This window comes from Rattus rattus, chromosome 2 (genome assembly GCF_011064425.1).
Source record: "Rattus rattus isolate New Zealand chromosome 2, Rrattus_CSIRO_v1, whole genome shotgun sequence".
Taxonomy (NCBI): Eukaryota; Metazoa; Chordata; class Mammalia; order Rodentia; family Muridae; genus Rattus; species Rattus rattus.
Window position 1 is genome coordinate 20766449 of NC_046155.1, and position 24148 is coordinate 20790596.

The following is a 24148-nucleotide window of genomic DNA, read 5'->3' on the forward strand; positions in this document are numbered from 1 at the left end:
GTGTTTCATCTAAAGTTCTTAGATATTGTGACAGCACTAAGCCACTGGCATGTGCTGGACAGTATATCAAGGAAGGTCCATAAGGCCAGTGTTTATGTATTTGTTTTTATTTCTGAACCCTTCTGAAGATACGACTTCCTTCAAGTTTTCCTTCTTTCAAAAACTAAACCCAAAGTGGCTATTAATTCAAAATGCCCACAAACTATCCCGATTACTTACGAAAGTGATGTTTGCTCAATATCCGGACTGTCAGGAATTCATTTCTCCCTGAAGTGAGACGACAGTAGTTCACAACACAGATGAGCAATTCAGCACATGAATGTTAGGCATTTTAGAAACAAACGATTTGTAAGCATAGGAAACAGTTTGTCTTGAGCAACTGCATCATGGTTCCTCCTGTACCCAGATTTCAAAGTCCATCCCTCAACCAAGTGAAGATACTTCTGCTAAGAAATAGCTTTCTCTCCAAAGACACACGGGTGACTTCTTGCATGCTTCTACATAAAGACACGTTCCTCAGATGCAGGAATCATAAACTCTGTAAACACAAAATTTATTAAAATGATCTGTGAACACTCTCAACTCTTTGTTCAAAAAAAAAAAAACTGATTTCCACAGTTCAAAGTCTCAGAAGGACTCTGGCGAGTGCATTTAGCATGAACATCCTGTTGTGTCAGCTATGAACTGAGCTTTGCAATTCAATTTCTACACCCTGCAAGCTCCTCAGAGGTGCCCTGTTAACATCCCAGTTGTTTGCATATTCAGTGCTTGGTGCAGTATCATCTTTGATCCATGGAACTGTGAATTCTTCATTGTTATTCGACTGATGTAGTCTGGAAGAGGAACTAAAATTGGGAACATGGGCCTACCTTCCTTCACCTACTACTGGAGTCAATCCAGCAACTGCTTCTAGTTGGACCGCTGACTTATGTACCCACATATCTGAGCTGTCCCTGATGAGAGTGGAAACTTTATCTTGGTCAGCCTATAGAAAAAGGCTACTGGAGGTCACCTCACCAAGGACAAAATGGAAATCTCATATAATGTTTAAAATAATAAAGAGAATTTCAAGTCTGATGTTTGTGGGTTTCCATTAAATATTTAGAAGAGTAAAGCAAAATAAATTTATAATCATTTTAAATATTTGGAATAGAACAACTTAAATATCTGCTTGATTTAGACCTTGTAATATTATAAAAATATTTATGGCACTTAAGCATTTCGATGTTTGTGTGAATATTAAATAACAAGAAGTTGAGGGAAAAATAGCATAAGCTTACAAAACAACGCACAACTTTAAGAATACCTCATGAAACTGAAGAATCTACCCACATCTATGCGTATGTAAAAAGCCACACACAGAGAGGATGACATATTATCCTTTGAGGTTAAGGGGTGAACCTGCTGACTGCTCTGTGTCTCCTTTAACCAATGATAAAGATAACTGTATATCCAAAACTAGCACTCTAGCTGGCCTGAGACTTCAACCATGCCTTTACAGTTTTCTGTTTTATATTTCTCCAAAGACTATTATGTATCTAAAGGAGATGGAGATTGGAAGACATGATCACCCAGGATCCTTGTGAATGATAAAAGACTTGCTTGGACTTTTCATCCCAAGTCTAAACTTTACTTCCTAGTTCCTCTGAGATCCATCCAACTCATTGTGCCCATTCCTTGACACATACTAAATAGTCAAGGAATGTTTTTAAAGAATTCAGAGAGGACAACCTTCTATAAATGCTGGAAGTGCTGGAAAAGTGGTCCCTTTTTGTGGCCATTCCCATTTCAAATAGTGAAGCCAGTACATCTGGCATGAGATTTATTTGTTTAGAAACAGTATCTTAATCTTTTTACAGTTTCACACTCTACTGTGATCATGAAAAGTTTCTGGAGTCTAGCGTCTTCCCAAGCTTAGACAACAATTCTGGAGCCAATCTCTCTGAACTAATTTGATCTGACATCCTTGCTTCCTAACCAAAGCTCAGGCAATTTAAATGAAACAATATCATTGACTTTCTGAGAATTTTTAGGATCCAACTTTAAGAAGTAAGTGACAGCTATCTTATTTTAAACAATACACCTGACATACTCCATAAGTTCCTATGAGTAAAATGATTAGTCATGGGTCAAGATAACTCTAAATCTCAATGCTAGCAACTAATGCAGGCTCTCTTTTTAATATGATATCCCATGTTTGCAGAGAAGAAAAGGTGATCGTCATTTATTGTCTCACTCATTGTCTATTTATGCCTCAAACTGACTTTGGGTCTCCTGGTTACAAGGAGAATGGCCGTCCCTGTGAATTAACTCTGCACACTCTAACCAAAGGTGGTGTCCATAGATAAAATCATTTCAGTGTCTCAAATGCTCTTTTTCTCCTCCAAGTAAATACTTTTCTGGCTCTTGAGAATCCTGAAATTATATATCACAACAGTGAAGGTCTGAATGTATCCCCCATAGTTCATATGTTAAAATGTAATGTCCAGTGCAGCTATGTGGAGAGGAATGGCTTTTAAATGACAAATTAAACTACCATTCATACATTTATTATGGAAATTGCTTAGCACAAACTTAGCATCTCTTTTAAAAATGAGTTAAAACTAAGCTAGTGGTGCAGTGTGGAGAATAGCATCCAGGAAATCACTGAAACAAAGTTTGATGTAGAAGCTGCTCCAGCCAGGCAAGTGCAGGCAGTAGTAGCATTCAGAAGTGTTAAAGCAAAGTGGCAGACATGCCTGGGAAGCCAGAGGAGACTACTCTCTGCCCACATTTTTGACTCTAGAGGAAAATGCTTAACACCATCTGGGCCCCCTGTGCAAAGGTTCCCAAGTGAAGGCGGAGCAGACCGTTCTGGTTGCTGCCCTTATGGAGAGCTGAAACCCAGCTCTGAGAAGCGACTCCAGGTTCGAGACCAGAAGAAAGACCAACTTTTCTGCTCCCAGTGACCTGCCTGGTGAACTCAGGACACACAACCACAGGAACACCTGAAGACAAGTAGACAGGAATGACTAGACGCCTGAAAGCAGAACACTCTTTTCCCATAACTGGCTGAAAATGAACAGAAAAAACAGGATTACAGAACTCGTGACACACAGGCCTGTAGGACAGTCTAACCACTGTCAGATAGCAGAACAAGGTAACATCGGAAACAACGTGATGGCGAGAGGCAAGCGCAGGAAGCCAAGTAACAGAAACCAAACTACTTGGCATCATTAGAGCCCAATTCTCCCACCAAAGCAAACACTGAATATCCAAACACAGCAGAAAAGCAAGATCTAGATTTAAAATCACAGTTGATCATGATGATGGAGGACTTCAAGAAAGACATAAAGAACTCCCTTAGAGAAATGCAGAAAAACACAAATAAACAAGCAGAAGCCTATAGAGAGGAAATGCAAAAATCCCTGGAAGAATTACAGGAAAACACAATCAAACATGTGAAGGAATTAAAAATGGAAATAGAAGCAAAAAAGAAAGCACAAAGGGAGACAAACCTGGATATAGAAAACCAAAGGAAGAGACAAGGAGCCGTAGATACAAGCATCACCAACAGAATACAAGAGATAGAAGAGAGAATGTCATGAGCAGAAGTTTCCATAGAAATCATTGACACAACTGTCAAAGACAATGGAAAACAGAAAAAGCTACAGGCCCAAAACATACAGGAAGTCCAGGACACAATGAGAATATCAAACCTAAGGATAATAGGTACAAAAGAGAGTGAAGATTCCCAACTCAAAGGACCAGTAAAATCTTCAAAAAAAATCATAGAAAAAAACTTCCCTAACCTAAAGAAAGAGATGCCCATAAACATACAAGAAGCCTACAGAACTCCAAATACATTGGACCAGAAAAGAAACTCCTCCCATTGCATAATAGTCAAAACACCAAATGCACAAAACAAAGAAAGAATATTGAAAGCAGTAACAGAAAAACGTCAAGTAACATATAAAGGCAGACCTATCAGAATTACACCAGGCTTCTCACCAGAGACTATGAAAGCCAGAAGATCCTGGACAGATGTCATACAGATTGTAAGAGAACAAAAATGCCAGTCCAGGTTACTTTATCCAGCAAAACTCTCAATGAATATAGATGGAGAAACCAAGATATTCCATGACAAAACCAAATTTACACAATATCTTTGTACAAATCCAGCACTACAAAGGATAATAAATGGTAAAGCCCAACACAAGGAGGCAAGCTACACCCTACAAAAAGCAAGAAACTAATCATATTGCAACAAAACAAAGAGAAGACAAGCACAAACATAACCTCACATCCAAACACGAATATAATAGGAAGCAACAATCACTATTCCTTAATATCTCTCAACATCAGTGGACTCAATTTCCCAATAAAAAGAAACAGATTAACAAACTTGATACACATTGAGGACTCAGTATTTTGCTGCCTACAGGAAACACACCTCAGAGACAAAGACAAATATTACATCAGAGTAAAAGGCTGGAAAACAACTTTCCAAGCAAATGGTCTAAAGAAGCAAGTTGGAGTATCCATTCTAATATTGAATAAAATCGATTCTCAACCAAAAGTCATCAAAAAGATAAGGAAGGACACTTCATATTCATCAAAGGAAAAATCCACCAAGATGAACTCTCAATCCTAAATATCTATGCTTCAAATACAAGGGCAACTACATACATAAAACAAACATTACAAAAGCTCAAAGTATACATTGCACCTCACACAATAATAGTAGGAGATTTCAACACCCTACTCTCATCAATAGACATATCATGGAAACAGACATTTAACAGAGACATAGACAGACTAAGAGAAGTCTTGTAACAAATGGATTTAACAGATATTTATAGAGCTTTCTATCCTAAACCAAAAGAATACACCTTCCTCTCACCACTTCATGGTACTTTCTCCAAAATTGACCACATAATTGGTCATAATACAGGCCTCAATAGACACAGAAAGATAGAAATAATCCCATGTGTCCTATCAGACCATCCTGGAAAGAACAAGAATTCAAGGCCCATGCCTAAACATAGGAATAGCCATATAAAGCAAACAACTAGCTAATATTAAATGAAATGGAGAGAAAGTTGAAGCAATCCCACTAAAATCAGGGACTAGACAAGGCTGCCCATTCTCTCCCTACTTATTCAATATAATTCTTGAAGTTCTAGCCAGCGCAATCAGAAAACAAAAAAAGATCAAAGGGATACAGATTGGAAAAGAAAAAGACAAAATATCACTATTTGCAGATGATATGATAGTATATTTAAGTGATCCCAAAAGTTCCATCAGAGAACTACTAAACCTGTTAAACACCTTCAGCAAAGTGGCTGGGTATAAAATTAACTGAAATAAATCAGTAGCCTTCCTCTACACAAAAGAGAAACAAGCCGAGAAAGAAATTAGGGAATTGACACCCTTCATAATAGTCCCAAATAGTATAAAATTCCTCGGTGTGACTTTGACCAAGCAAGTGAAAGATCTGTACAATAAAAACTTCAAGCCTCTGAAGAAAGAAATTGGAGAAGATCTCACAAAATGGAAAGATCTCCCATGCTCATGGATTAAAAGGATTAATATAGTAAAAATGGCCATTTTACCAAAAGTGATCTACAGATTCAATGCAATCCCCATCAAAATTCCAATCCAATTCTTCAGAGAATTAGACAGAACAATTTGAAAATTCATCTGAAATAACAAAAAACCCAGGATAGCTAAAACTATCCTCAACAATAAAAGGACTTCTGGGGGAATCACTATCCCTGAACTCAAGCAGTATCACAGAGCAACAGTCATAAAAAAAAAAAAAACTGTATGGTATTGTTACAGAGACAGGCAGATAGACCAGTGGAATAGAATTGAAGACCTAGAAATGAACCCACACACCAATGGTCCCTTGATTTTTGATGAAGGAGCCAAAACCATCCAATGGAAGAAAAGATAGAATTTTTAGCAAATGGTGCTGGTTCAACTAGAGGTCAGCATGTAGAATAATGAAGATCGATCCATGCTTATTGCCCTGTATAAAGCTTAAGTCCAGGTGGAACAAGGACCTCCACATCAACCCAGATACACTTAAACTAATAGAAGAAAGAGTGGGGAAGAATGTAGAACACATGGGCACTGGAGAAAATTTCCTGAACAAAACACCAATGGCTTATCCTCTAAGATCAAGAATCGACAAATGGGATCTCATAAAACTGCAAAACTTCTGTAAGGCCAAGGACACTGTTGTTAGGACAAAACGGCAACCAACAGATTGGGAAAAGATCTTTACCAATCTTACAACAGATAGAGGCCTTATATCCAAAATATACAAAGAACTCAAAAAGTTAGACCGCAGGGAGACAAATAAACCTATTAAAAAATGGAGTTCAGAGCTAAACAAAGAATTCACAGCTGAGGAATGCCGAATGGCTGAGAAACAACTAAAGAAATGTTCACCATCTTTACTCATAAGGGAAATGCAAATCAAAACAACTCTGAAATTTCACCTCACAACAATGAGAATAGCTATGATCAAAAACTCAGGTGATAGCAGATGCTGGCGAGGATGCGGAGAAAGAGGAACACTCCTCCACTGTTGGTGGAATTATAGACTGGTACAACCATTCTGGAAATCAGTCTGGAGGTTCCTCAGAAAATTGGACATTGAAGTACCTGAGGACCCAGCTATACCTCTCTTAGGCATATACCCAAAAGATGCCCCAACATATAACAAAGGCACATGCTCACTATGTTCATAGCAGTCTTATTTGTAATAGCCAGAAGCTGGAAAGAACCCACATGCCCTTCAACAGAGGAATGGATACTGAAAATGTTTTACATCTACACAATGGAATATTACTCAGCTATCAAAAACAATGACTTTATGAAAGTCATAGGCAAATGAATGGGACTGGAAAATATTATCCTGAGTGAGGTAACCCAATCACAGAAAAACACACATGGTATGCACTCATTGATAAGTGGATATTAGCCCAAATGCTCAAATTACCCTAGATACACAGAACACATGAAAATCAAGAAGGATGATCAAAATGCAAATGCTTCACTCCTTCTTTAAAAGAGTAACAAGCATACCCTTAGAACAGAGGCAGAAGGAACACCCATTCAGAGCCTGCCCCACATGTGGCCATACATATAATATAGCCGCAAAAGTAGATAAGATGGATGAAGCCAAAAAGTGCAGTCTGACAGAAACTGGATGTAGATCTCTCCTGAGAGACACAGCCAGAATACAACAAATACATAGGCGAATGCCATCATTAAACCACTGAACTGAGAACAGGACCCCCGTTGAAGGAATCTTAGAAAGAACTTAAAGAGCTTGAAGGGGCTTGAGACCCCATATGAACAGCAATGTCAGCCAACCAGAGCTTCCAGGGACTAAGCCACTACCCGAAGACTATACATGGACTGACCCTGGGCTCCAACCTCGTAGGTAGCAATAATTAGCCTAGTAAGAGCACCAGTGGAAGGGGAAGCCCTTGGTCCTGCCAAGACTGAACCCCCACCGAACGTGATTGTTGGGGGGAGGGCGGTAATGGGGGGAGGATGGGGAGGGGAACACCTATAGAGAAGGGGAGGGGGAGGGAAGGGGTTAGGGGGATGTTGGCCTGGAAACCAGGAAAGGGAATAACAATCGAAATGTAAATAAGAAATACCCAAGTTAATAAACATGAAAAAAAAAAAAAAGAAAAACCTGCTGTTTATAAAGGTTAAGAAAGCTTGAAGTTGAAGTTACAATTATTTCAGGAACAGTTGACGTTATTGACTCACTGCTGTGTGTGACTAGGGCAGCATTGACATGTCTCAATGTCCCTGTCACACAGTGTCCACTATTTGGAAATAATAAACCATTTTACTACAAAACTTGGTCTGGGAACTGCTAGTCTAAAGAATCCTAACAATAAATTTTAAGTCAGTAAAGTAAGAATATTTTAGATTAAGTTCACTAACACACAAATAAGTATTCTCCTGTTTTACTTGAGCCCATCTTGCTTTCCAGTAGAAGCCCAGGCCAAAATGACAAGAGTCTCATAAGAGGGCATAATGGGAGCATGGGCTGTGGGTTTTACACAGAGGACATCACCCAGAGGATCCTTTGATCATCAGAGCACCCACCCTCTCCTCTGGCACCACCTTATAAGCAAACCTTATTGATGTTGCCTGAGAATAGATCTTAACTCTTCTTTTGACTCTACTGTTAACCAAGATGTAAATGTCTTCCCCTCTTTATCTTCTGCTTCTATTCTTTCTACTCCTACATGTATCCGTCTTCTATATTTTCCATCTAACAAACTAATATTATTACGAATCTTAAAACTAAGAACACATCTTCCCATGATGCTTTACTTCCTTTCTTTTTCCTCTCCACTCATACCAACCGTATCTGACATGGTCAAGATTGTCATCTAGTCAGAGTGGTAAAAAGATCTTTTTTCTCAGAAAACACTCAGTACTTACAAGTAATTGTCTTGTCACCAGCTGCCCCTCTGTCTAACAGCTGAATAGCAAGTTTTGCTGAAAACAATACTCAACCTCCAAGAAGGTAACTATAGATCGTGTGTACTTCTGGTGATATGGTGGTAACAGAGGTAAACCCCAATATAGCTACCTCACAATCTAGTCTCTCCTGAGCACTACCAAAACCTCCCCTACAAAAGAGAGACAACCCAAATAAAAACAATAAAAATCAAATTGAAGCAACAATCTTACCCTATGCCTTAGTTAGGATTTCATTACTGTGAAGAGACACCATGACCAAGGCAACTTGTAAAAGACAAACATTTAATTGGAGCTGGCTTACTGTTTCAGAGGGTCAGCCCATTATCATCATGGTAAGAAGCATGGCAGTGTACAGGCTGTCATAGTACATTTTATGTCCCTTTCCAATGTATTACTTTGTGCATTAGCTTCTTATATTTTATTTTATTATTGTCCTTTACATGACCATTTGTTTTGTAATAGGAAACAGAAGGGGACTAGATCTAGTTGGAGGGGGAAGGGAGAAGTAACTGGGAAGAGTACAGGAAGGAGAAATAACAATACAGATATGTGAAAAATTATTTCCAATAAAAAGAAAATTAATTAATATATGAATTTTTATAGACAATATTGTAAGCAGTTAAAATGAATTTTTCCCCTATACCAATGCATTCAAGGCTATTTCCCACCTTTTCTATTAGATTCATTGTATCTGGTTTTATGTTGAGGTCCTTGGTCCACTTGGGCTTGAGCTTTGTACAGGGTCATAAAAATGGATCAATTTGCATCTTCTACGTGTAGACCACCAACATTTGTTGAAGATGCTTTCTTCTGTCCACTGTACGGTTTTTGGCTACTTTGTCAAAGATCAAGTGTCCATAGGTGTGTGGCCCTTCGATTTAATTGCACTGATCAATGTGTCTGTCTCTATACCAATACCGTGAGGTTTTATCACTATTGCTCTGTAGTACATCATGAAGTCAGGGATGGTATTTCCTCCAGAAGTTCTTTTATTGTTGAGAATTGTTTTGGCTATCCTGGGGTTTTTTTCCCACATGAAGTTGAGAATTGCTTTTTCCATGTCTGTGAAGAATTTTGTGGGAATTTTGATCAAAATTGCATTGAATCTGTAGATGTATTTTTTTTTCATAGCAACTAGATGAAGGGAGGAATTTGAGTGGTCCAGGAGAAGGGGAGGGCAAAAGATGACTGGATCAGTGGGAACAGGGGGCAGGATAGAAACCCAGAGGGCCAGAAGAATGAATGGAAACATGTAGCTGTTGGAGGTGGGGGTGGGTGAACCTCTAGAAAGTCCTAGAGATATGGGGTTGGGAAGGCTCCCAGGAATCAGTGTGAGTGGACTTAGTTAAAATGGACAACAGTGGAGAGATGGAATCAATAGTTAGTCAGCGTCCCCTGTGGAGGGATGCAGACACCAACCTACCATCAACTTGTTGACCCCAAATTGTTCCGATTTAAAAGAAATGCAGTGTTGAAAATGGAGAAGATACTGAATGAATGGCTGACCAGTGAGCAGCCTAACTTGAGATCCATCCCATGGGTGGGCACCAAACCCTGATACTATTACTGATTCTATGTTGTACTTACAGACAGGAGCCCAACATGGCTGTCTTCTGGAAGGATCTACCAGTAGCTGAATGATACAAATGCAGATACTTATAGCCAACCATTGGACTGAGGTCGAAGACCCCTATGGAAGAATTAGGGGAAGGAAGGAAGGAATTGAAGAGATGAGTAACCCCATAGGAGGACCAACAGTGTCAACTAATCTGACTTCTCAGAAGTCCCTGGAACTGTGACCAACCAAAGAACATATACTGGTCTGAGGCCCCTAGCACATATGTAGCAGAGGACTGCCTTGGCTGGCCTCAGTGGGAGAGGAAGCACCTAATCCTGTAGGGACTGGAATCCCCAGGAAGGGGTATGTCCAGGTGGGCACCCTTTCAGAGTCGTAGGGGACTGGATATGGGGGACAAATGGGGTAACATTTGTGATGTAAAAAATAAAATAATTAATTAATAAAAAAAATACAAAAAAACTAAGGAGGCCAAGATATCTACAAAGGCTTTTTATAAAACAAGTCAGATAAAGAACCATCAGAAATAAGATCAGAGGCCGGTCTCAGTAATTAACATATGAAAAGTTTATAGTAAAATATTTCAAATCAAGTCAAGAACATATGCAAATAACCATTTACCACAAGTTGGCTTCGTTACAGTCAAAGAAGTATGGTTCAGTACATGTAAATCAATACATAGAATTCATCATAGAAATGGATGAACATAGGGATAGAAATTGCACGAAGATCTCAACTGATTCAGAAAAAGCTTTGGCAAAACCAACATTCTTTCATGATCAGAACTTTGGAGAGGCTATAGATAGTGGAAACATGTCTCAACATATTAAAGGCTATATTAACAGATCTCTATTGTGACGAGTGTGTTAAGTGGAAAAAAAACTCAAAACAGTCCAGCTAAGTAAGGACAATACAAGCATGGCCACTTTCAACACAATGAGACAAGTAATGGAAATAAGAGGAAGCAAGTAGGAAGGAAAGAAGTCAAAGCATTCCTTTTTGCAGGTGATGTAATTCTATACATGAGAATTTCCAGTGACCCCATCGAGTATATCTCCTAGAGTTGATAAACACTCTTACCACATAGCCAAATCTATGACATTTCTGTACGCCAAAAACAAACATACTGGAAAAGAAACCAGAGAGTCAATTTCATTCCCATTCAAATCAATTCAAGTCAAATATTTTGGAATAAGCCTAACCAAGTAAATGAAAGAGCTATATAATGAAAATTAGAACATTATAGAAAGAAACAGTAGAAGATACCAGAAGATGATCTTGTGTTAGGAGGACTAATTTTATGAAAATAGCCTGGTTGCCAAATGTACAGATCCTCATCAAAATTCCAAGACAACCATTTACAGAAATTGAAAAATTAACCTTAAAATATTCATAGCTTACATAATTTAGAACACTACTAACATAGCTCAAGGTATTTACATTCCTGATTTCAAGGTATATTACAGTGACTCCATGTTAAAACAATCATGATACTGGCACACTGCTTACTCAAATAAAACTGAGGACCTTGTTATATGAATCCATGTACCTATTACTAGATTATTAACAAAAATGCCCCAAAAGGACATGTGGAAGAAAATACACCATTTTCAGCAAATGATGGTTAGAAAGTTGAATTATTTACTTGTAAAGAAATAGTCAGTCTTGTCCCGTGCAAAGTTCGATTCCAAATTTTGGATAGATCAAAGATCTCAGTGTTAGACCTAAAACTCTTACAGTACTAAAGCAAAGGACAGGAACAGGCTATAGGTTCAGGTGTTATGAGGAGGGACAACTATGATGAAGGAATAAGGATGTTTGAAAAAAAACATATGAAACCTACAATTTGTACATCTATTATATATAAGGATAGGAATACCCTCTTCAAGTGGTTGATCAAGTTGGGAGTCCCAAAGAATTCCCAAACACGAAAAGATATAGCCATTTCTCTCATTGCCTACTGGAACATCATCTTACTGATGAAAATAATACACATTTCAGTCACAGGAGGCTGAGGAATCTGCCGGTACTGACTTAGAAGCCTTCTTCCTGCTGTCTACCTTTCGAAGAAACAGAAAGTGCTATGGACATTATGTGGGAGAAGTGTCATCAACACTCCTATGCAGCTGTGAGCCATGTATGTGCTCTAACACGCTAAGAGGAGGAGTATCAAACTTCCCCAAAGACTTCTATCTTTGCATATGAATTAGTGCATGTCCCAGTCCTCTTTAGGGAAGTTTCCTTTCTAGAGAATGATGATGAATTGAGTTTCAGAATCGGCTAAAGTGCAGAGAATAAATCTCCATGGAATTCTCAGCCGTAATGGGACTTCCCTATTACATCGCTCTCTCCAAGGCCCAGGGGACATGATGGAAGGGAGCTGGAAATATGACAATGGCCAGAGGTCAAAGATGACCGCTACAAAATAGTGCCATCTAAACATGACAGGTTCATTGTGCTCATGAACTCATGGTGGTTGTGGCTAACTACACAAGGCCTGTTCAAGGAAAGGCCACTTGACATTACAGCATGGATGGAGGGAGAGCACAGAAGCCATCTTCCTAAGAGGAGCCATTAGCTGCTGATGGCTGCTGGCAGAAGGGAAGACAGTTTTCAACAGAGGTATGGCTCCTGATAGATTGATAATGCCTCAGTGGATGGCTTTACACTCATGTGCATGTGTGCAGCATTACTGGACTCAGTGAGTCACAATAAATGTAAAAGTGCGTGAAATTGGGTGCAGACGTACATGGATGCAGATCTGGGAGGAGTCAAAGGGGCAAGTGGGGTTGTAAACGATCACAATACAGGGCACACATATATGAAATTCTGACAGCGTATATATTTAAAAAACTGAGGCGGAACAAAATCATGTGAGATTTGGCCTTTATTAAACTTTGCACTCTAATTACAGCTAAACATTTCATTTGACAAGCACACATGTCATTCTAAAAATATTTCACAATACTCAGAAGAATAACTCCAAGAACAGTGGCTGACTTTTCAGTTGTGCATGGTGAGTAGTGCATGAAGTCACCGAGAAACAGAGTTTAAATCACATCAAATGAGGGCTCTAGACAAGTAGCTACAATGGAAAGCACTTTTTCATGACTGGGTTACAGAGAGCTTGTACCTAAATGTAGCCCGTTCTACGATATGAATTGGAGTCATATAGTAGAAGAATTAAGCTATATGTTTTCTATGAGTTACAATAACACTGAAGGATTCCTTATGTTTAAGAAATCAACAGAAGACCCTGTAATAAAACAGCCCTCTGCTGGTGACTGTAGGAGACATGTAGCCACTGCTGAGAGTTTCTCTTCACTCTGCTGGCTTCTTTAGGAGTTCTTCTGAGATATTTTCATTGCGACTGTCTTGAGCTCAGTGTATTCATAAACACCCTGTTCACCCCTAGGGAGGGAAGAAAAATTGTCAGTAAATATGGTTGTGTAGTGCAGTTTAAGTCTATAAGTTAGTATAATTTGGTGCTATGTTTTTCTTGCTTATCTGACTAGGGACAATGCAAAATATTAACTGAGGACACAGTAGTTCATATTGTTCCTAGCTGACCATAAGTTTTATGACCAAGAAAAACATTCTTAAACTTGTCTCTTGTTTTAAATAATTAGGTACTTGGATTATTTTCAGAGAAGATATCTATTGTTTATACTATTCTACTTGATCATATGTTTAAATACTGCATAACCCAACCTGATCAGACTTTATCAGATCAATAACTAGGGGAGGTGAGGCTCTTCTTACACTATATGGTCAATGAAGAGCAGCAGAGTAAACCACCAGGGACACCTGGGTCTGCATTCACCATCTGCCTGTCACAGAAGTGGTAGTCATGAGCAGGTAGAGAATGACCAAGATCCACTTTCATTAAGGGGGTTCTGTTCTTCTAAAGCTGTAGTTTTAACCGCATCTTCTGATTCTGGGACACACAGACACCCAATCTTTGTTGGTGGGATTTTTTTTCCTTGTATTCCCTCTTAAGAAGGAAGGAAACTGAAGATTGGCCTGATTCAGGCTTTTCAGATCTTAGGTATCTATTACTTAACTTTCCACAATACACTTCTAAGATTTTCAAGCCAACCCCAACTGAACAGAAGCTGAGTCAAGTCTATCTGTGGGTACCACGGTAACTTATGAGGGCCTTACGTGAAACCAATTTTGGAAATTATGATCTGTTTCAACCTGGTGGGTGACTTAGTTTGGAAGGATTGCCCTTAGTGATGTTCTGCATTGTTTGGATACAAAGATTAATTTATATGCATATAGGACTATTCTCAGGGTCATAGAACCTATACATGCTTAAGATTACAAAGGAGCTTCACTGTAGTCCTTCCCTACCAGCATTTCTCCTGATTCTGTCATGTGTATCAAATATGGCTCTTTCTCCTGAGCAATCAGTAATCCCTATACATGGTTTTTTTGTGTGTATAATTTAACTTTCTTAAAATATCCATTAAAAAATCTCAACATTGTGTTTTTCAACATAATCTAAAAGCTTGACTAACTTCACTAAAGTTCATTAAAATGTAGTATTTTAATAGGTTATCTCAAAGAGGCAGACTAATTAGCCCATAATTTTGGCCAACTTTCTTTCCTTTGTATTTAGGGTTATTATGGCACTGAGCACTCCCAATATTAATATACTACCAGTATATAGATGTATTGTTACATTGAGGTTGACCTGAATCATCTTTCTCAGAAATACTGTCTATGTATTATTTTAATGTAGACCAGAGGAGCATCTATCTGCTTACATTTCTCCTTAGCTGAGAAAAATCAATACTTACTGGCTCTGTCTTCTAAATCTTTTGTATACAAATCGCCTGGGCTATTCATCAACTATTGATTCTAAGTCCGTGTATCTATATGAGGTCAAGGTTGCATTTCTAGTAAACCTGCACATAGCAGCTGAGCTTCTCATGACAGTCCACATGATGTCTGTGAGGCTAAGCTATGTCTGTCTCTACTCACTGCATAGAAATAGGCCTTAACACAGGGTCAGACAAATGTTTGCTAACTGATTTGACCAATACAGTCAAGAAAATAAAACTTCATCCAAGTTCACTATAGTTAATTCTGTTCGTCTGCCTTTCAGAACGAATCACATTCTAACTCTTGGAAGGAGTCATTATCAGTAATCACCTCAGTAATTCTCTATAGGCATTTTGCAGCAAATGGTTTATTTAACAGACGTTTCATAGCTGTTAGGTAGATGTCACCAGAAGTGTATCAGTTTGAGGTCAGGCAACCCTCATTTACTTAGGAGGTATATTTGAATACCTAGAGTGTTTCAATATTTAATTACCTACATCTCAAGATCATGTTTGCCCTTTTCCCTACTTTCAGAAAATGTTTCTTAAATAGCTTCTACTCACATATAGAAGACATAGGTCATTCTAAAAGCAGACAACAATTTAGTTACCAAGTTGAGGTGTACTTAGCATAGTTGTATGAGCTTAATAAATTACATGTGATCTGCTATTGCTTTTCTGCACTGAGGGAGAACTTCCAAAATGTAAAATACTACTTGATACTAAATGTGGATGGGGTTTTTATGAGGTAGTGAAAATAGATCAGTTTCCTAGAAGTGGTACTCCTCTTCACAAACTTAGGCATTTATTGTAATATAAAGTTTAACTTACATTTCTCGCCCATTTCCAGACATCTTGAACCCACCAAATGGGCACTGGACAGAGAGAGCCAAATAACAATTCACCCTGAAACAGAGAAGAGATGACAATTAGCTCGTGCTATAACTTCTAAACTGGAAATTCAAATACTCAGAAATCGCCTTAAGAATTCCTTTGACCACCGAGATAAAAACCAATGCTATAGTTGATCATGCAGAAATCATCCGCATATTACCTAGAAATAAATAATGCAACTAGGTATGAATAGTTATTTTTAAAAAATTAGCTTGAATCATCACGGAGGGAAGGATCAATGTACCATAAATGGAAGTGTCTGAGGCTAAGACTGAATGGCGTTCTTTAATGCCTCTATGCAGGAAGCTGTGTGATGATCTTGACATTTACACACTTAGCAGTCTAAAATCAACTCTATTTAGCAATTATAATATTTATCAATATTTATTTCATCTGTTTTATTCATTGATCAATTGATGGTTTAAACAGAAGCGATAGCAGGAATTGGGCCTAATTATTCAATCTGGTAATATATTTAGAAATATTTTTAAAGACGTTAATGCAGAAAAATATAATATAAAATAGGAATAGAATTAAAGAGAAGCTTAGAAGCAGACCCAAGATAATGCAGAAGCGTGGTGAGGGGATTCAATTGCACAGGCCAGGAACAATCATTTTAATGGTAATATAGAGAGGATGATATTTATATTTTATAGGGCTCTTGTTGACCTCTGCTGATGATTTATAAAAATATGTAGTACACAGCAAGTTTCTAGGAATGTAGTATATGAATATGTCTGAGTTAGTAACAATTGAATTTACCAGTATTTTATCATAGGGAAAAAATATCTGCTGATCGTTATTATACTAACTAAATGAAATTTGATTTATTTTAAGAAGTTTGAGAATGCCAATTTAAAAAAAAAAAACGCACGATTTTTGAGAGCTATAGTGCTAATGCTAATTATTATATAAACATTATACAGCAGTTTTGAAAAGTTTTATTAAATAAAAGACTTTTACCAAAGTAAATCAAAGAGACATACTAGGAAATGTTTGAGTCACAAACTTATTCCTCATTTGTTTTTATAAACATTTTTCATTCATCATGTGTGTGTGTCTATATGTGTGTGTGTCTGTCGGTGTGTGTGTCTGTCCGTGTGTGTGTGTGTGTGTGTGTGTGTGTGTGTGTGTGTGTGTGTGTATGCGCGCCCTTATGCACTGCAAATATATGCACATTTCGAGAAACTAAATGGAGGCTAGAGGTAGTGTTTGTTTTGTTTGAATTTCCATTTTCTCTCCATCTTACCTTTTGAGACTACATCTCCCATCAAGCCTGGAGCTCACCAATTTAGATTAATTGTCTGACCAGTAAATTCCAGGTGTGCTTCTGGCTATGGCTATGGTCACACTGATAGAAGCACAGGCCAGCATGTGTGGCTTCTCCATGGAAGCTAAAATGAAACTCATTTTTTTTATGCTAGCACATCAAGCACTTTCCTTGCTGAATCGTCTTCTGCTCAACTCTACATCACTGTATTGAAGCTCTCAGGTGAGGATCCCTTCTCTGAAATACAGGGGAGCACAACTGTTCCAGTTCTGGGTGGGGGTGGGGTGTTCAGACTATGAACTACTCACATAGATTTTACTGGTTAAAAAATCCATATTTCGCAATATCAAATTTGAAATGACCCAAAATTCAAACATTACAATGCCATATTTCAGAGCATTTTGGATTTGGCATTTTAGTGTTATTCTGCTTAATTTTGGACATGGCAGAAGTTAAGTTTTTCTACAGAGTGCTGAAGGTCAGCCTCCCACATCTACTATCTTTGTATGATCCTGATAAGTTACTTAATCTCAAAAGACTCCTGGTTTTGTTTTGTGTTTTGTGTTATTCACAGATAAAGTTTGAGATAACAAATAGTAGTTGTCAGGTAAGCTAAAATGAAGAATTAAGAAACACTTTGCAACTTTGAGTCAATAGTTGCTAAATGAAGACTCTTACTTTGCTAGGAGGAAAAGATTCTTCAAGCTATCAAGTGCCTGACTTTCCTTAAGCGGACGAGGTGAGAGAATGAAAATAGCTGTCTGTAGCTGTGATTGAGGGAAGCAAGGCTTGGTGAGACAAGGGTGCTGAGGAAAGAGTCCAGAAGTGGAGCACAGCCTTTGAGAGGCACAACCAGAAAATGTGAATTAAAGTTTAATTATAAAAATCAAATAACAAGGGCTGGATAACTGACTTAGTGGTTAAGAGCACTGGTTGCTCTTCCAGATGTTCTGAGTTCAATTCCCAGCAACCACTTGGAACATGACCTGATGCCCTCTTCTGGTGTACATGAAGACAGCTTATTCATATACATTAAATAAGTAAATAAATCTTAAAACTAAAAAAAAAAAATCAAAGGACAGTCTAAGTCATATACATTAAATAAGTAAATAAATCTTAAAACTAAAAAAAATCAAAGGACAGTCTAAGTCAAGAGCTGGAAAAATGGGTGGAGAGATGACTTAGAGTTAACAATACTTGCTGCTCTCTCAGTACCCACATTCTTGGCTTACAAACGCTATGATCCCAGTTCCAACTAATTTGATAGCTTTCTCTAGCTTCTGCATGCCCCAGGGACTCATGTGATGCAAAGACACATATGCAAGCCAAACACCCATATACATAATTCATTTTTATAAAGAATAGCATCATACCCATGCCTGCTACTCAAGAGCATGATGTAGGAAGGTAAGAAATCCAAGGCTAGTGTTGGCCACAGAGGGAGTTCAAGGCCAGATTGAGCAACAGAGTGAGTTCCTCTTTCATATTAAAAAGCATAAAGTAGACCAGGATAGATAGGCACTCAGCTAATGTATCACCTTAGGCTCAATATTAAGTATGGTAAGTTGAAAAGCAACAATAATAACTTCTTTAAAGTCCCAATATAAATTGTCTAATGTAAAGTTGACTATGACAGAATTATTCCTTCATCTCACATATAGATAGCAGAGTGCCAATTGCCATATGTGTGTGTGTGTGTGTGTGTGTGTGTGTGTGTGTGTGTATAGCTATAAAATGGTCAATGTTCTACAGATGTAATTTGAAAAGCTGGATGATGATGATATCTATCATTTTATTTACAGAAACTACCTTTGTAACCAATCAGATAATTTCTATGAAAATTCAAGTCTAGATGAGATCAATTCCCCTGCCGTGTGGCTGACACAGGAAGGGCACATCTTACTGCACTTACCACACTACCCCGGCCTGCAGAGCAGAAGACACAGTGATGGCCCTGTCCAGGTCTTTTGTGAAGACTCCTGCTGCTAGACCATAGGGAGTATTGTTGGCTCTCTTGATCACCTCATCTATGGACTTAAACTTCATGATTTGTTGCACTGGTCCAAATATCTACCGAAGAATGACAGAAAAATAGGTTAATAGTATAGAGACTACATATGTTTTAAACACACAGCATAAGCTTGCGTAGAAACCATTCTATGTTGGCTAAGGTGCTGTCTTTCATCTGAGACCTATGTGTAAGAGTTAGAATAGTTGGTCCTGGCTAGTGAACATAAAAAGAGGTTGTTATCATGTGTGACATTCTATGTGGAGTAGACACCAGTTGTTACAGCAGCATTCATTCTCACATCCTGCAACAGAGCTTCCCAAAATGGAAGGACTGAACAGCAACTCCCTGACTGCATCATTTTCTTATAAATATCCCAAAACTTAACTCCAGTTCCTTCATTGTTTAAGTTACTGCACAAGATAAGAAGACCAAAAAAGCAGTGCTTTGCTCTAATAGTAATCAATAGACAATGATTGAGAACAATGTTTATGTTTTAAACACCAATATATCAATGATTTAAATATTCATTTTTATACGTGGATACATTTGTGATTATAAAACTTGGCTGAAATAACACAGAGCACAAGTTTTTATTCAGATTCTACTAGTCACCCAACTATATACAACATTACCAACAAAGAAACAAACAACCAAACAAAAGACTTACTACCGGAAGCCTAACTCCAGAACCATCCTTTCTAACCAAAAACCAAGACTCTGTCAGGGGATAGAGTAACAGAACAGGAAAGAAGAGTCCTGGTTTGTCTCATCCAATATGAGTCAGCTCTACACTTCTACTGGAATCTCATCAGTAACACTCACAAGCTTCTCAGTTGATATCTCACCCTCCAGGTAAGAGGAAACACTTGGATTTTCTCTGATATCTGTATTCTAGATATACAAAATGTTGGTCTAACTTTCTGTATTTTAGAAAGATGACAATCAAAATTAAAGAAATGAGAGGCTTCTTCTTTGAATGCTAATACAATGTCCTTGGAAATGTGAACATGGATTGGTAAAAACTGGCTCAAAGTCCATCTGTGTGGTATAAATTTGTTAGTGAATGTTGCCTCAAGGCTAAGGACAAAGCCTGAGATCCTAAACTCTGTCATGACCCCGTAACCTGGAAGAATAGCAGTGTGAACATTGGAAATGGGAAGCAGGTAGAGCAGAGCTATGGTGAGTTTACACAGAATTGCTGCTACTTAGGTGCCATGGTGTAGACTCTTGACTCTTATTTTGAAGCAGCAAGCGAGCTATTCTACTTTGTTCAATAGAAGAAGATGATAAATGTTTCCTTGAGTGAAGACTAGTTTCTGCTTTACTGTCTTTACTGACCTTGTTAATCAAGCTCGACAAGGACAATAAGACTAATCAAAGAAGAATTGTCCAATAAGTACAGGAATTTAGATACAGTTGTGGAGCAAATTCATCCAGACAACCTGAGAATGGTGGATGATCCACATACGTATGATTTTTATTTCTGTTCTTTATATTTATTCCCATTATCTCGTTATTTGATGATATTCTGAAGCTAACAAAAATAACCTCTGACACATCAGGGACATGGGTATAAATTCATTAAATAGAAAATTGTTATTCCACTTAGTTAGTCATAGTATCTTCCTTTTGGGGTGTAGTATATGACACTTCCATTTTTCATGTGCGCGAATCATTGCTTATAGTAAAAGCCTTCAAATTTGTGAAGAATATTACTTGTCATTTTAATCACAAACTAGTTCTTCCTAATTATACATTGAATATCTGGGTACCATCCATATTTCATGCTCCTTAGATTGTGTCACCCTCATTTCCCTTACAAAGTCAGTCCACTCTGTCTGTGAGCTTAGGTTGACTTTTTTATGTTCTTCTTATAATTGAGATCAGTCAATACTTGCCCTTCTTTTCCTGGCATATGTAACTTAATATGTGCATAGTTATTGCTGATTTAACAAATGACAGCATCATTTCCCATTCCTTTAAGTCTGTGAATGAAGCACTTATAAAAGCTGTTGTGACTTATGTGTTTGATAACTTTGTAGGCCCCCTGGATTCCTCACTGCTCATCTCGTTCACAAAATATTTAAGACTTTATTGTCAACCGTTTCAAGAAAATGATGTTCAAGAAGCTGAGTTTTTAGAGGGACACACAGCTCACACACAGAGAGAACAGGGCAAGCCTGTAAACAGAATCACATGGAAACATTACCTCCTCTTTGGCAATGCGCATCTCATCGGTCACGTTGGAGAAGACCGTGGGCTGGACAAAGAAGCCTTTGTTCCCCCAGCGTCCTCCACCACACTCCAGTTTGGCACCTTCTTTCTTCCCACTCTCAATGAGATCAAGGATTTTAACATGTTGCTCCTTGTCAATCTAGTTGATAGAAATCCCAAGAAGAGACGTGATGATAAACATAACATACTACAAATGAAGACTTCCAAAGTACCAGCATATTTATAGTAAATCTAATCATTCACAATAGGCTACATACATCCATCTCATTCTTCACTATGTTTTTCTTCCTCAAGAATTTCAGGAAAGAATGTTTGAATGTATTTAAATTGAGTACAGGTAGGAAAAGAATAGAAATTAGTGATATGAGAATACATGAAACTTTCATATAGTGGTTTTAATTACATTTGAAGAAATGTTTTTTGAATTTGTTTAAAGGCAAATATTTAATTGGGCCTGGCTTACAGTTTCCAAATTTTTAGTCCATTACCATCAGAAAAGAAGGATGGCAGGTGCAGGCATGATGCGGGAGAAAAGGCTGAGAGTTCCACATATTCACCAGAAGGCATCATGGAAGAGACTGTCTCCAGTCAAGCAGTAGAAGAGGCTGTTTAGTACTGGCCAAAGCTCCAAAGACCACCACCCTAGGAATTCACTTCCTTCAAAAAGGTAGCATCTACTCAAATATGGCCTCACTTCTTATAATACCACTTCTTAGGGCCATGCATATTAAAACACAACAGTTTATTTCTACTATGAATTCTTTCATATATTTCAATATGATTAGGACATGCAAATGCTTTAACACATTAATTACTTTCATAAGGTTTCTCTCTAGTATGTGTTCATTTATGTATTCAGAGACTACCATGGCTTGGAAAGGATTTTCACCTTCAGTACACTCACAAGGTTTCTGTCTAGTATGTATTCTTTCATGTCTTTGGAGATTACAGAGATATGCAAAGACTTTTCCACATTCATTACATTCATAAAGCTTCTCTAAAGTGTGTGCTCTTTAAGTCTTTGCAGACTACAGTTACAATGCAAAGGCTTTACAATATTCATTACAGTCATATGGCTTCTCTCCACTATGTGTTCATCAATGTATTTGGAGATGATTGTGGAAAAAAGTTGTTAATGATTGAAGACATTGGTTTGAGATCTAAGTCCTGAGTGAGAAAAAGGAATGAAGTGAGACAGAAGACTTTGAGTCAGGTCCAGGTAGTTATATCACTTGAGAAGCAGATGCTTTTGATGGCTGGAGACCCCTCTTCTTCAGAGACAGAGCCTGAGCACCCCTAAGTGATGTATGGCATGGCATCCATAGTTACTGTTGATTGGGACCATCAGCTCAGTAGGTTGCATCCCAACAGCTAACACTTTCTGTGTATCTTCTTTGTACTTCAACAGAGTAGCTATGTCTAAGCATAATGCAGTGACCATGAATGTGCAACATTTTAACTATCTTACATAAAGAAGAGTGAAAAGAAGGTCAGAATTCTGTTTGGTGATATCAGAATAACCCATCTCATGGCATTGGAATGTGGGGTCATCCACATACCTCAGCTCTCATGGAAGGAAGTAAATGATTATCTCTTAGATCTCACATTATTGGTTTAATAAAAAAAAACCCCAAAAACAGGGGATCTGCAGTGTGATGGAGTGGAGAGGGGGCAGGCTAAAATTTAGATCAAAGCACTTAGAAAAGGGTCAGATTTTTGCCTATTTAACATGTCTCTTGTCCTGCCTTGAAAATGGCACTCTTCATATTCTTGGGCTCTGTCAATCTCCTCAGAAGAAATTCCATGCATGCTCTCTAATTGTCCTTAACTCAATTCCATCTTGCAAGTAGAAAAATATGCCACGACAATCAGTTATAGGTTTAGACACAGTGGCATAGTATGTGGTACCATGTTGCTATAAGTTTTTCTGTACATGTCACTGAAGGAGATAATCTCCAAAGAAAATGTCTTTATTTATAACCTATTAGGGAGTTCTAGCAGTTATTTTTAAAACAAGGGTCATTGGTATTGCTTCATACCAATTAATATAGTAGAACTAAGTAGCATTGTTATTAGATATGCTCAATAAGGAAATGTTCAGGATATTTTGTAAGATTTTAGATTGACTAGGGATAATCTCAGCATTCTTTCTCAATACCTGGTCCCATTTAATATTTTTATGTGCAGAAGAGGCTTTTATTGTTTTGTGGCCAGTCTAAGAAAATTCATAGATCATGATATTACTATAATAGTTTAAAATGTATACTTTAAATTTTGAACATAAAAATTCTGATTCTTTAGATTTGAGGTGCTAAAAATCAGATAAATAAATAAATACCATAGCATATCTATGGAAAACATGTTTGGCAGAATAAGCTCTCTTTTATTCCAGGAGATAGAGAAACATATAAGCATTGTTAGACCTGGGACTTCCAAAACCTTCTGTTAGTTAAAGGACTAGCATACCATCTATCTGCTCGCCATATCGCCTGCCTTCTCATGATATATCTAATAACAAAAATATTTTATGTTTATGTAGACAGCCCAATAGGAAATTAGAAAAAGAAAGAGAAACAACAAAATCACTCAGAACTACAAATTCTTCTGGGCTATGTGACAAACATAACTATAAAGTTGAAAAAAATTACCAAGTCTGATAAACTCAGCAACTACTTCTATGTAATCTCTGAACTCAATGGTAACAAAAAATACAATGACATTGAAAGAAAACAGTAATTGTTTGACTTGCCAGCTACTTTATTACTTTGGGGTTTCAATGCTTGCCAATGGTTTGGTCCTAAGACTTCTCTAACTGGGTATTTGTGCTC

General features: G+C 37.8%; 1 protein-coding gene across 2 annotated transcripts in view; it reads right to left on the reverse strand.

Moving 5' to 3' along the window:
• Positions 1–12950: 12950 nt before the first annotated feature.
• LOC116891025 (aldehyde dehydrogenase, cytosolic 1) overlaps positions 12951–24148 on the reverse strand; it is a 53978-nt gene continuing 42780 nt past the window's right edge. Inside the window, exons 11-13 of one of the 2 annotated variants that reach the window (XM_032891707.1) lie at positions 18987–19144; positions 15742–15816; positions 12958–13492 (exon numbers count right to left, since the gene is read on the reverse strand). In XM_032891707.1, coding sequence (XP_032747598.1) covers positions 13420–13492; positions 15742–15816; positions 18987–19144 — 306 coding nt within the window. In that variant the 3' untranslated portion in view covers positions 12958–13419. Of the gene's footprint in view, positions 13493–15741; positions 15817–18986; positions 19145–24148 lie in introns of both variants that reach the window. The other variant, XM_032891706.1, reaches the window with a different exon arrangement.